This window comes from Patella vulgata, chromosome 7 (assembly GCF_932274485.2).
Source record: "Patella vulgata chromosome 7, xgPatVulg1.2, whole genome shotgun sequence".
Taxonomy (NCBI): Eukaryota; Metazoa; Mollusca; class Gastropoda; family Patellidae; genus Patella; species Patella vulgata.
Window position 1 is genome coordinate 46,111,992 of NC_065885.2, and position 14,447 is coordinate 46,126,438.

Consider the following 14,447-nt stretch of genomic DNA (forward strand, 5'->3'; position numbering starts at 1 on the left):
TACAGGCGATTACAATTAATAGATTAATTTAATATCAACTTAAATCATCTTTGGGAAACTTGTATTTCTGTAGTATAATAGCTGACATGATAACATTGATTGTTATAAAAAAATATCTGAACATATGGTTATACTGTATAAGTACATGTATATGATTTAATGATGTTGCAAAAGACAACATTCGGTATATTCATTTAGAGGGCGTTGGTCACGATGAAATGTGTTTTGGTAAATGTTATTGAGCGTTTTGAATGCCTGTATAAATGAATGCGACATAGAACAGATACCATAAATATTTGTGTGTAAATGCTAGCATACAACACGAGAGAACATGGTCATAATTTTGAATTTTTTGTTAATTAGGCTTTCAGATTTTGTCTGAAAGACTATTGTTTTTACTAAAATTATTATTATTATTATTATTTTTTCTATTTTTTTTTTTAAGCGGGAGCCTATTTCTCCATGATCGAAAACAGATATCGATCTGGAACCAAATTTTCTATCGGGAAACCATGTGGTGGCTACTTGATAAAACAATTTTGAAACTTCTGCGCATACCGAAAGTAACCGAATTTTGTACTTTTTTCCGGAATTGAAAAATCGGTCGTGGTTTCGTCAATTCTTTACCTATTTTCAAACAAATGACATTTTCGGAAACCCTGAATCTTTTCCGAGAAAAAAACGCAAAAAATGGGTGTTTTGGGGAAAAACTCGATTTCTCCGTCCAATATCAATGGATTAAACGATTTAAGCTTTTGTTGAGTGGCCCGAGGAATGGACTGTCGTACGATGCCCAATTTATACGGATACTATGACCAAGCAGCAAAATATGACAATCTGAAAATCAAGTATTTTCTGATTTGGAGCGTTTTTGGACGCCTTTATCTCAAAAACTTAACCTACAATTTTTTTTTAACTTTCTCTATCGAGAGTCCATTCGATAGTCTTGTGCATGAAAACATCCCCTAAGACTTTGAAATGTCTGGAATAGGATAAAAAAGGGACTGAAAATCGAAAAAAGTCGAAAAATCGTGAAATTTTGGAAAATGCTATATTATTTTATTATTTAATCAGAGTTTTACAAAAAGATTACACATTCAGATAGCTGACCTAATTACGATTCTAACGATGTATAATATGTATTGAGTTATTGAAATTTAATTTTCGATATTTTGACATTTTTGAATTTTTGGCACTTTTGAACATAGGATTTCTCAGGGCCATTTTATCTGATCAGATAATGTAATATATCATTACAGAACCCTGTAGCTATCTAATTTCCCAAATTGGTTATTAAAACTATCCCGACAATAATCTTCATACCGAACGTATTCAAAAAATGAAGAAAAAGGTTTTAAAAAATTGGCGCTCGTCCGAAAAACTTGATTTCTCCATCAGATCTTAGGGGACCAAAAGAACTAAAGTGTCGCTGGATAGCCCCATTAATGGATTATCATATGACATCTGAATGATACGATTTAGATGGCTAGAAAATAAATTATGATACGCCGAAAATCTAATATTTTCCGCTTTGGAGCATTTTTAGACGCCATTTTCTCGAAAACGAAAACTATGATTTTTCTTAAACTTTTTTTATTCAGAGTCCTATCGGTGGACTATGGCGTGAGTCCAAAAATAAAAGCATTGAAATAATATAAGTGGTCCAAAAATAACCTCAATCTTGGAAAAAAGTTGAAAAATCCTTAAATTACTGAAAATGATCTTCTAATTTTCTTTCTTTGGAAAACAGCTGAATGGATTATTCTGAAACTTCTTGTACAGAAGGTAAGGTAACCAAACAACTTGTTAAAGCTATCCCGACAATGATCCAAAAACCGGAAGTAGTCGAAAAAAATTCCGATATTTTGAGAAAAAAAACGTAAAAAATAAAAAAATGGCGATCTTGCGAAAAAAGTGATTACTACGCCAGATTCCACCGAATCAAAACAACTAAAGTGTCATTGGATAGCCCGAACAATGGACGATCTTATGACATCTAAATGGTAAAAATTCGCGGGTTAGGCAATATATAATGGAACGCTGAAAATCTATTATTTTCTTTTTTTTGAGCCTATTCAGACGCTTTTATTTCGAAAACTTCTCTTATTTCCTTTCTTAAACTTATGTTACTTAGAGTCCTAACGGTGGGCTATGGTGTGAATCCAAATTTAAAAGCCTCAATATAGTATAAATGGTCCAAAAGGGCCACAATCTTTGAAAAAAATCGAAAAATCGTTATATCTGTAAATCTGCTTCTAATGGTATAAGGGAGGTAAAACTGTCCAATGGATCTTTCTGAAACTTCTGGTACAGGAAGTTAAGTTCCATACCACTTCCGATAATGATCCGTAAACAGGAAGTAGTCAAAAAAATATTCGATATTTAAAAAAAAAGACAGTAAAAAAATCGGTGCTCTTGCAACAATCGGGATTTCACCGTCGGGTGTGACCGGATCAAAACATCTAAAGTATCGTTTGGTAGCTCGATAAATGGGCTATTGTATGAAACACTTCCTGTCTGATTCCTGAAAGCTGGTTCAGTGCTGCTTGCAGGTCTAGTATAAATATCTTTTATGTTGTATTTACCCCTCCCCACTATACCAAATGCGAATTCAAATCTCCCTGAATCTCGATCGTTTTTTTATTTTATTTATAGAGGTCTTTATCCCTCACTCTCTGCATTACATGCCATTATATTTTCCTCATACTTTATCCTACAATTTATTTTTCTTAACAAACATCATGCTGCACAATATTTATTTATCTTTGGAACTAACATTATAAAGTGTTACATTATTAGATTTATAGACGCCTCTCTCCCTCTCTCTTTTGCTCCCTCTGTATAACATGCCATTATAAACAGACCTGGTGTCTGTGGGTATACAGAAATGTAGGCTAATCTTTAAACAATTCATGTCATATCCAGTTAAACGTGTATTTTAATTTCCACTGAAGCATTATAAACAGTTAATATTAAGACATTTGAAGGCGTGGGTATATTGTTAAAACAACTAAGCATTTGCGCATGCGCACACATGTCAAATTCAATCGTCGCATCGAGTATATTCCGTTACTTCACATCAAGGAAATAAACAATGTTTTCCGACTGCGATAATTGACTTTTGTTTCAGGGGAGTACGTTTCAGTTTTACGGCTACCAAGGGACATAACTCTTATTTTCACCAAGAGTTATCTGCCTTGGTTATGGAGGCCGGGTAGATTTTGAAGCATTTATAACATTATTTCTAAATGGTTATATCCTCAAAAATCAAATGTGGTCAGACTTACATTGTTGATGAATGAAGTTTTTATGGTAAGTCTTATCATATAATGTTAAAATAATCCCGAAATAGTGTCTGTTGTTAAAAAAATTGAGTATGAACCACTCTAAGAAGAGAGATGACAGAGAGTCATACTGGAAGTAACCTGGCTCAGGTTTTACTTGACGCTGTTGATGAGTGGCAGATTAAAGATAAACAATCAGCACTTGTAAGTGACAACGCAGCGAACATGATTCTTGCCAGTCGTGAAACGTGTTTTACACCTCATGTTGGTTGTTTCGCACACACCCTCAACTTACACTAAGGATTTGGTATCGTTTAGAACAGGGTTTTTAGCGCTGGAAAGTATGCATAGAGTTTACTTTCAAAACATCGTTCGATAATTGATAAAGATCGTTTAAGAATTACATAAATGAGTTAGTTAGTACTATGGCTTAATTTAATGGTAACATGTTTAGTTTCTCCGAGAGGCGTTTAAAAACGGCCGACGTTTACTTATTAGACGAGCCGTCTGCTTTCCCGAGATACGTTGAAAAATCAACACACCGTTTACTTATCTACGGCCTTTATTAGACGAGTCGTTTACTTTCCCGAGATACATTGAAAAATCAACACACGATTAATTTATCTACGGCGTCGAAAAATTAGATGAACCTTTTAATTTTCTGCGAGCCGTTGATCCGATCGGTTAATTTTTATTACAATTATTTACATATGAAGTACGAATAAAAAAGGGGAATATAAAAAATGCACACCCATAGATGATCACCTTACCGTGGTCATAGTATTATATATTATCCACTATCCTATAAACTTAGTATTCCATCACTGACAAATAAATCAAAAATTGGTAAATCACGTCCCAGGTAATTATACAATTGGATATCGGTAAATCACGTCCCAAGTAATGTATCTTTTTTAAATCACAAATGAATTTACTAGTCTTCCATCTGTACACGTGTTCATAAGTCGAGCTTACAATGACAGTGCAATACTCTCGCGAGACTACGGATGTCAGCTGTTTCGTTACCTGGCTATTTCGTACTTAGTTCATTCGTACCTCACATGAGCCGTTTCGTACTTCACTTTGTACCCCAAAATGATTCGTGAGGTACAAATCACGAGCGTATTCAAATTTTCGTTCGGCAGCCATTTTTATAAATTTAGCGCAGGCTTTGGATTTAAGAAAAGGAACTAATCAATTTGATGTACAAATCTCATGCATATTCTAATCTGGTTCGGCATATTCAATTTCTTTCAACTGATTTCAACAAAATAGGAAATGGTACGAATCAATTTGAGGTACGAATGAACTAAGTACGAAACAGCCAGGTTACGAAACAGCCTGCACCCGCATGAATACTAAAAACACAACACTGGAAAACAATCACTGGTTTATAAATACAGAAATAGCAGCATGCACAAAAAGAAATCAAAATTGGAAAACAATCAACGGATTTATAAATAATTTAATATAAAAAAAAGCAAATTGTATGTATTGATAATGTAAATGAACCATTTAAATCCTTTTCCACAGTCTGTTAAAATTGTTTATAAAAATCTGTGTCTTTAAAAATCTTCCGCTCAATCAAAATTCAGAGCCAAGCCAAACTAAGCCAGAGTTATTTTAGTATTCAAAATAAACGCAACTTTTATGTTGTGAAAGTCATCTTTTATCTACGATGATCATATTATGTGTGAAATAGCTTTATTTAACGCCCGCTTCCACCGAGGTGATATTGCAGACAATTATCATATTAGTCACTAATCTCCCCTTAATCTATATTCCCATACACATTAATTACAGAAAAGGCCTGTGTATACACGGTATTATGAGCTATTTACCTTTTGGTCAGCCGGTTGTTATTTGGAATATAGGACAGAGTTATGTGTTAACTTTACTATGAGAAAGGGAGAAGACGACCTGCCCTCTCTTCTGTAGACAGCAAATTTATAAGTGTGCTTTAAGAAACTTTTGGTATCCGAGGACCTTTTTATTTTGTGGTTTTAACAATTTTCATGTGTAAATAATTTAATTAAATCAACCTGTCCATAATATCCTATCCATTGTATTGGACGTTAAATCTTTAATAAACAACAACAACAACATCATAAATGAACGTTATTACAGTATAGATTACAGTCCTCGAAATGTTTTAAAAAAGCTACCTGTCGCTTTTCGACCCTGTTCAGCAATGTGTTTTTGTATAATTAGATATTTACCATTAAAAATTTTTATACGCCCACATTTTCATGTGGACGTATTATACCGTCGCCCCTGTCCGTCCGTCCGTCCGGATGTCCGTCTGTCCGTCCGTCCGTCCGTCCGTCCGTCCACAATTTGTTTGTGGACATTCTACAGGTCACAATTCTTATCCGATTTTAACGAAACTTGAAATATAGGTGTATCTCCAAAAGATCTCGGCTGCTTTCGATATTGGCATGTATCGGATCGAAACTTCATGGATTATGGCCCCTGTTTGTACGAAAAATCACGTTTTTGGCTTGTGGGCCCTATAGGGGTCACAATTTTTATCCGATTTTGTTGAATCTTGAAATGTAAGTTTATAACCCAAAGATCTCGGTTCCTTTCAATATTCGCGCATATCGGACCGTAACTTATTGAATTATGGCCCCTGATTGTACGAAAAATCACGTTTTTAGCTTTTGGACCCTATAGAGGTCATAATTTTTATCCGATTTAAAAAACTGTATTATTATATCACCGTTACACCCTAAATCAGCCCGAAGGATGACTGAGTTCGAATTTTGTGAAAATCTGCTGAAAATTGACAGACAAAATGGCCGCCGTTCGTTCTCAAATAGCGTAAAAATATGGTATATCAAGGTTGTGGACCCTATAGAGGTCACAATTTTTATCCGATTTTGTTGAAACTTGAAATGTAAGTTTATAACACAAAGATCTCAGTTCCTCTCGACATTCGTGCATATCGGACCATAATTTCCTGAATTATGCCCCCTGATTGTATGAAAAATCGCGTTTTTAGCTTGTGGACCCTATAGAGGTCATAATTTTTATCCGATTTAAAAAAACGTATAATTATATCACCGTTACACCCTAAGGACGGCTGAGTTCGAATTCCGTGAAATTCAGCCCAAAATTGCCAGACAAAATGGCCACCCTTCGTTCTCAGATAGCGTAAAAACATGGTATATCAAGGTTGTAGACCCTATAGAGGTCACAATTTTTATCCGATTTTGTTGAAACTTGAAATGTAAGTTTATAACCCAAAGATCTCAGTTCCTCTCGACATTCGTGCATATCGGACCATAACTTCCTGAATTATGCCCCCTGATTGTATGAAAAATCGCGTTTTTAGCTTGTCGACCCTATAGAGGTCATAATTTTTATCCGATTTAAAAAAACGTATTATTATATCACCGTTACACCCTAAGGATGGCTAAGTTCGAATTTCATGAAAATCGGCCCAAAACTAACAGACAAAATGGCCGCCCCTCGTTGTCAAATAGATTAAAAATATGGTATATCAAGGTTGTGGACCCTATAGAGGTCACAATTTTTATCCGATTTTGTTGAAACTTAAAATGTAAGTTTATAACCCAAAGATTTCGGTTCCTTTCAATATTTGCGCATATCGAATTGTAATTTCCTGAATTATGGCCCTTGATTGTAGGAAAAATCACTTTCTTTTTAGCTTGTTCTCTATCCATCTCTCGAAAATGTGGGCGTATTCTGCCTGGCAGCCGCTGATTTTATTGGGCTATTTCACCCCCCTTGTTATTATAATTAACTGAGTTTTACTTACCATTAAATAAACTGTTACATAAACAATAATGTATGGAATAAATATGTTTTACTTGTCGATTTTTGTTGATTACCGATCACGACCAGGATTAGTTCACCACTGTATGTTCGTATTGTTAATTGGCGTTATGATTTTAGATCTTAGGTCAGTTCACCGATGTTTTTGTAGTAAAGTATATTCGTATTGTTTTTATACGCCCACATTTTCATGTGGACGTATATTGTTGTCGCCCCCCGACGTCCGTCCGTCGGTCCACAATTGTTTGTGAACAGTCTACAGGTCACAATTTTTATCCGATTTCAATGAAACTTGAAATATAGGTTTATCACCCTAAGATCTCGGTTCCTTTCGATATTGGCATGTATCGGACTGTAACTTCATGGATTATGGCCCCTGACTGTATGAAAAATCACGTTTTTAGCTTGTGAACACTGTAGAGGCCACAATTTTTATCCGATTTGGTTCAAACTTGAAATGTATGCTTATAACCCAAAGATCTCGGTTCCTTTCGATATTCGCGCATATCAGAACTTAACTTCCTGAATTATGGCCCCTGATTGTACGAAAAGTCGCGTTTTTAGCTTGTGGACCCTATAGAGGTCATAATTTTTATCCCATTTAAAAAAACGTATTATTATATCAGCGATTTCCGATAATTACTGCCAGAGTTATGGCCCTTGATCACTTTGAAAAATCTTGTGGACGCTCTAGAGGCCAAAATTAATATCCAATTGACCTTAAATTTATACACAGTGTTTGAGGTCATGAGACGAAGAAGCCTATAGATTTTCAACGATTTCCGATAATTACTGCCAGAGTTATGACCCTTGATCACTTCAAAAAATCTTGTGGATGCTCTAGAGGCCAAAGTTAATATTCAATTGCCTTTAAATTTATACACAGTGTTTAAGGTCATGAGACGAAGAAGCCTATTGATTTTCAGCGATTTCCAATATTTGCTGCCAGAGTTATGGCCCTTGATCACTTTGAAAAATCTTGTGGCCGCTCTATAGGCCAAAGTTAATATCCGATTGACTTTCAATTTATACACAGTGTTTATTGTCATGAGACAAAGATTCCTATTGATTTTCAACAATTTCCAATAATTACTGCCAAAGTTATGGCCCTTGATCACTTTGCAAAATCTTGTGACGCTCTAAAGGATAAAGTTATCATCCGATTGACTTCAGATTGAACAAGTATATTGATTTTTAATGAATTTTTATGACTTGAACAGTTAAATCCATGATATTAAAAGCTTTGCATACAAAACGTTAGCATGGGGCAGAACTTTACAAAAACCAAACAAATTCTAATAGTTTTCTGATAATTACTTCGTGAGTTGTTGCTCTTAATCAGATTTTAGTGTATTATAAATGTTTCATTACCGAAAAAAGTAAAAATATGCGACAACCCTTGTTGACTGCCCGGACGATTTAGTTGCTGTGGGCGTATGTTTCGTTGCCTGGCAACCTATCTTTTACCTTGTGGTCGCTCTGGAGGTCACAATTATTATCCGATTTAAAAAAACGTTTGATTATATGATGAAACTTGAAATGCATATTTATAACCTAAAGATCTTGGTTCCTTTCGATTTTGTTGCATATCGGATCATAACTTCCTGAATTATGGACCCTGATAATACGAAAAATCGCCTTTTTATACACCCACATTTTTATGTGGACGTATATTGTCGTCGCCCCTGTCCGTCCGTCCACAATTTGTTTGTGGACACTCTACAGGTCACAATTCTTATCCGATTTTGAAGAAACTTGAAATATAGGTTTATCTCCAAAAGATCTCTCCTGCTTTCGATATTGGCATGTAATCGGATCGAAACTTATGGCCCCTGTTTTTAGCTTGTGGACACTATAGAGGTCACAATTTTTATAACCCAGTTGATAACCCAAAGATCTCGTTTCCTTTTGATATTTGCGCATATCAGACCGTAACTTCCTGAATTATGGCCCCTGATTGTACGAAAAATCGCATTTTTAGCTTGTGGACCCTATAGAGGTCATAATTTTTATCCGATTTAAAAAAACGTATTATTATATCACTGTTACACCCTAAATCGGCCCGAAATTGACAGACAAAATGGCCGCCGTTCGTTCTCAAATAGCGTAAAAATATGGTATATCAAGGTTGTGGACCCTATCTATAGAGGTCACAATTTTTATTCGATTTTGTTGAAACTTGAAATGTAAGTTTATGACCCAAAGATCTCGGTTCCTTTCGATATTTGCGCATATCGGACCATAACTTCCTGGCGTTTTTAGCTGATTTAAAAAAACGTTTTATTATATCACTGTTACACCCTGAGGATGGCTGAGTTCGAATTTCGTGAAAATCGGCCCAAATTGACAGACAAAATGGTCTTCGTTCGTTCTCAAATAGCGTAAAAATATGGTATATCAAGGTTGTGAACCCTGTGGGCGTATCCTGCCTGGCAGCCGCTGGTTTAGCTTGTGGTCCTTCTGAAGGCCACAGTTATTATCTGATTTTAAAAATCGTTTGAATATATCACCGTAACATCATAATAAAAGTTGAGTTCAAATTTCCTGAAAATCAAACCATAACTGCCGGACAAAATGGCTACCGCTTGTACGCGAAAGGTGTAAAAATATCGTATATCAAGGTTGTGGACCCTGTAGAGGTTACAATTTTAATCCGATTTTGATGAAACTTGAAATGCATGTTAATAACCCAAAGATCTTGGTTCCTTTCGATATTTGCGCATATCGAATTGTAACTTGATGAATTATGGCCCTTGATTGTAGGAAAAATCACTTTCTTTTTAGCTTGTTCTCTATCCATCTCTCAAAAATGTGAGCGTATCCTGCCTGGCAGCCGCTGGGTTTTTTTTAGCTTGTTCTCTATCCATCTCTTGCAAAATGTGGGCATATCTTGCCTGGCAACCGCTGGTTAATGTTATCACATGAATGTTTGTTCGAGTTTCTTTTGAAAACATTCAAATAGTGACAAGCTGGAGCTTCTTAGCTGATGTTGGTGGTATACGTTAAACCCCATTTCATTTCATTTCATGTCTACCTTGTATATTGAAGTGATAGACTATGAAATCATTGATATTTGTCATCACTTGATAAAAGTGTTATTTTTATTTTTTTGTAGGCTAAAGCTATTGTAAATGTTGTTGTATTAACTGGAATTAAGATATATTCTCCACTAACTAGAATACAGACAGGTACTAAGGTCAGTGTCTTAGATTCGAATCATGGTCTTTACCTGGCAACTTCATGCCACAAGAAGTCAATGGTGCCAGAGAAATCCAGGGCTAGAACGCGAGGAAACAGGGCAACAATGCAAGGATCTCGCCCAAGAACACAAGACTATTTTTACCTCAGCTTCTTGCTTTCTCGCCCTCGACTCCTCGCTTTCCCACCTAGGAAGTTCATTTTGTGGGCATGTTCACTGACTACCATCAACAGCATAGTGTACACAAACCCACACAAATCGACCAAAATCCACAATAATCTACTAATATTCCAACTCAAATCACATTAATTATCATCATATGTCGTTATTTGAATGTTCCTTGTGACAATATGTTATCTATTTTATTAGGAACTATAGTTTTTATACGGCCACATTTTCATGTGGACGTATATTGTCGTTGCCTCCGTCCTTCCGTTCGCATTTGTTTGTGGACACTCTACAGGTAACGAATCTTGAAATATAGGGTCTCAAAGATCTCGGTTCCTTACGATATTGGTATGCATTGCAACGCAACTTTTTGGATTATGACCCCTGATTATACGTTTTTAGCTTGTGGTCCCTCTAGAGATCACAATTTTTATACTCCCACATTTTCAAGTGGTTTTATATTGTTGTCGCCCCTGTCTGTCTGTCCGTTCGTCCATCCACAATTTGTTTGTGGACATTTTACAGGTCACAATTTTTATACGCCCACATTGATATGTGGTCGTATATTGTCGTCGCCCCCGTCCGTCCATCTGTTCGGCGGTCCGGCAATTGTGGACGCTCTACAGGTTAAAGTTAACATCCGATTGACTTTAAATTTATACATAGTGTTTAAGGTCATGAGACGAAGAAGCCTGTTGATTTTCAGCGATTTCCGATAATTACTGCTAGAGTTATGGCCCTTAATCACTTCAAAAAATCTTGTGGACGCTCTAGAGTTCAAAGTTAATATCCGATTGACTTTAATTTTATACACAGTGTTTAAGGTCATGAGACAAAGAAGCCTATTGATTTTCAGCGATTTCCGATAATTACTGCTAGAGTTATGACCCTTGATCACTTCAAAAAATCTTGTGGATGCTCTAGAGGTCAAAGTTAATATCCGATTGACTTTAAATTTATACATAGTGTTTAAGGTCATGAGACAAAAAAGCCTAGTGATTTTCAGCGATTTCCGATAATTACTGCCAGAGTTATGGCCCTTGATCACTTCAAAAAATCTTGTGGATGCTCTAGAGGCTAAATTTAATATAAAATTGACTTTAGTTTATACACAGTGTTTAAGGTCATGAGACGAAGAATCCTATTGATTTTCAGCGATTTCCGATAATTACTGCCAGAGTTATGGCCCTTGATCACTTCAAAAAATCTTGTGGATGCTCTAGATGCCAAAGTTAATATCTGATTGACTTTAAATTTATACACAGTAAAGGTCATGAGACGAAAAAGCCTATTGATTTTCAGCGATTTCCGATAATTACTGTCAGATTTTAGTGTATTATAAATATATTTCATTACCGAAAAAAGTAAACTCTTGTTGACTGCCCGGACGATTTAGCTGCTGTGGGCGTATGTTTTCGTTGCCTGGCAACCTATCTTTATTCAATTTTGACGAAACTTAAAATATAGGTCTCTCCCAACAATCTCGGATCCTTTTGATATTGGGATAAATCGGACCATAACTTCCTGAATTATGGCCCCTGATTGTATGAAAAATTCAGTTTTTAGCTTGTGGTCCCTCTAGAGGTCACAATTATTATCCAATTTAAAAACTGTTCAAATATATCACCGTTACACCGTAATGTTGGTTGAGTTCGAACTTTGTGAAAATCGAACGAAAACTGCCAGACAAATAGTGTAAATGTATAGAGGCCACATTTGTGATCCAATTTTGATGAAACTTGAGATACATGTTTATAACCCAAAGATCTTGGTTCCTTTTTAATATTCATGCGTATCGCATCATAACTTCCTGAATTATGGTCCTTGATTGTATGAAAAATCTCTTTTTATACGTCCGTCTGGCCTCAACAATTGCTTGTGGACGCTCTAGAGACTAAAGTTAATATTCGATTGACTTTAAATTTAAACACAGTGTTTAATAATAATAATAATAATAATTGTTTTATATAGCGCCAACAATTAAACTCGGCGAGCTGCTCTCGGGTGCTTTACATAAGTACAACTAATATAAAATTACAACAATCACAACACATTAATCCATAAAATAAAAGACATAAACAAAAAATGAAGAACATTATTTAGTACAAATGGTAAAAGTCTCAAACAAACACAGCTAGAACCATATTCACTCAGTTGTATATTTGATTAAAAAGTTCGGTTTTGAGATACTTTTTAAAACCTTTAATAGAATTTGCGCTTTGGTTTCGTTTGATGTTGAATTCCATGACTTCAAAGCACCTACGGCGAAAGAACAATCACCGGAGTTGGTTTTTGAAAAAGGCTTAATTAAGAGGTTGTCTGATTATGATCGAAGGGTTCTGCAAGGTTTATTGGCGTTAAGAAGGTCTCTAAGATATTGAGGTGAAGAATCATCATTTAGAGCAGAATACGTAATATATAGTATTTTAAAATTGATACCTTGACAGACTGGAAGCCAATGCACATCATTTAGAGCAGAGTACGTAATAGATAGTATTTTAAAATTGATACGTTGACAGACTGGAAGCCAATGGAGATCTTTCAAAATTGGTGTCATATGTTCATTTGGTTTTGTCTTGGTTATGATACGGGCTGATTTATTTTGAAGTTCTTGAAGTGGCTTGATTTTATTTTCAGGTAGATTGTACAAAAGTGAATTACAGTAGTCAAGTAGTGATGTAACCATAGTGTTTACCAGCATTTTAGTCGTGTCACTATCAACAAAAGATCTAATTTTTCCAATATTATAAATCTGAAAATTAATACTTTTACACATGGCCGAAATTGGTCTATTCATGTCCAGATGAGAGTCAAAATAAACACCAAGATTTTTTACAGAATCTGTTGGTGTAATAGAGATATTGCCAATTTGATAGTTTTCTGTTTTAGATTTTAGTAGTTGCTGCCTGCTGCGGACTTTCATTATTTCTGTTTTGTCATCGTTGAGTTTTAATAAATTTGAGTCCATCCATTTACGAATATCTGATAAACAGGCCTCAAGTTTGCATATCTCAGATGGTTCAGAAGAAGGCTCAAAAGCTATATAAATTAGAGTGTCGTCGGCGTACAGATGGTAGTTAAGACCGTGTTTACGAATGACATTTCCTAAAGATGTTGTATATGTGGTAAGCAATAAAGGACCGAGAACGGAACCCTGTGGCATGCCATACTTTAAAACCGTTGATTTGGATGTGGAACCTTTGATAACAACTGTCCGTGTACAGTTTTCAAGGTATGACTGGATCAATGTAAGGGCTAGTCCACTAACACCAAAGTTGTTCAGCAATCTTTTAAAATGAATTTGGTGGTCTATCGGGTCAAATGCAGCATTTGGATCAAGCAGGACTAGAACTGATGTTTGTTTCTTATCCATTTCGTTTAGTAAGTCATTTTGAACACGTAATAAGGCGGTTTTATTATTATGCAAATGTCTTTTAAATTCGAATGCAACAGCTTTCTCAATAATTTTTGAAAGAAATGAAAGATTAGAAACCGGTCTGTAATTCTTTATCAAGTTTGGGCTTTTTTTAGTAGCGGAAACACTAACACCTCTTTCAGAACCTCCGACATACAGCCAGAGGCCAAAGAGGAATTTACAATATCCATGATATCACTTCAAGACACTGTTTTAGTAGCCAAGTGGGAATGGAATCTACAGTGCATGATGCCGATGACGATGCTTTGATGATCTTATTTATATCCAGATTAGATACAGATCTAAATGTTGAAAGTTGCACGCCAGAGTAAGTATTACTATCCTGAGAGTCAGCAAGTGGAATTGTTCCAAGACCTGATCGTATAGTATCGACTTTGGTTGTGAAAAAATTAACAAAATCATGTGCCAAAACTTCAGAGTCACGATTTACTGGGAGAGTCTGTTCTGGCCCGTCTTTATTTAGAATTCTATTGATAATCTTGTGAATTTCACGGGTATTACCACGATTCTCAAGAATACTGTTCATAACATGGCGACGTTTTGCATTTCTTGTTGTAGT

At 35.5% G+C, this 14,447-nt stretch overlaps 1 protein-coding gene across 1 annotated transcript in view; it reads left to right on the forward strand.

The window, feature by feature from the left end:
* LOC126828350 (nuclear pore membrane glycoprotein 210) overlaps positions 1–14,447 on the forward strand; it is a 398,410-nt gene that overhangs the window by 325,583 nt on the left and 58,380 nt on the right. Inside the window, exon 30 of the mRNA XM_050558065.2 lies at positions 10,201–10,281. Coding sequence (XP_050414022.1) covers positions 10,201–10,281 — 81 coding nt within the window. The remainder of the gene's footprint in view (positions 1–10,200; positions 10,282–14,447) is intronic.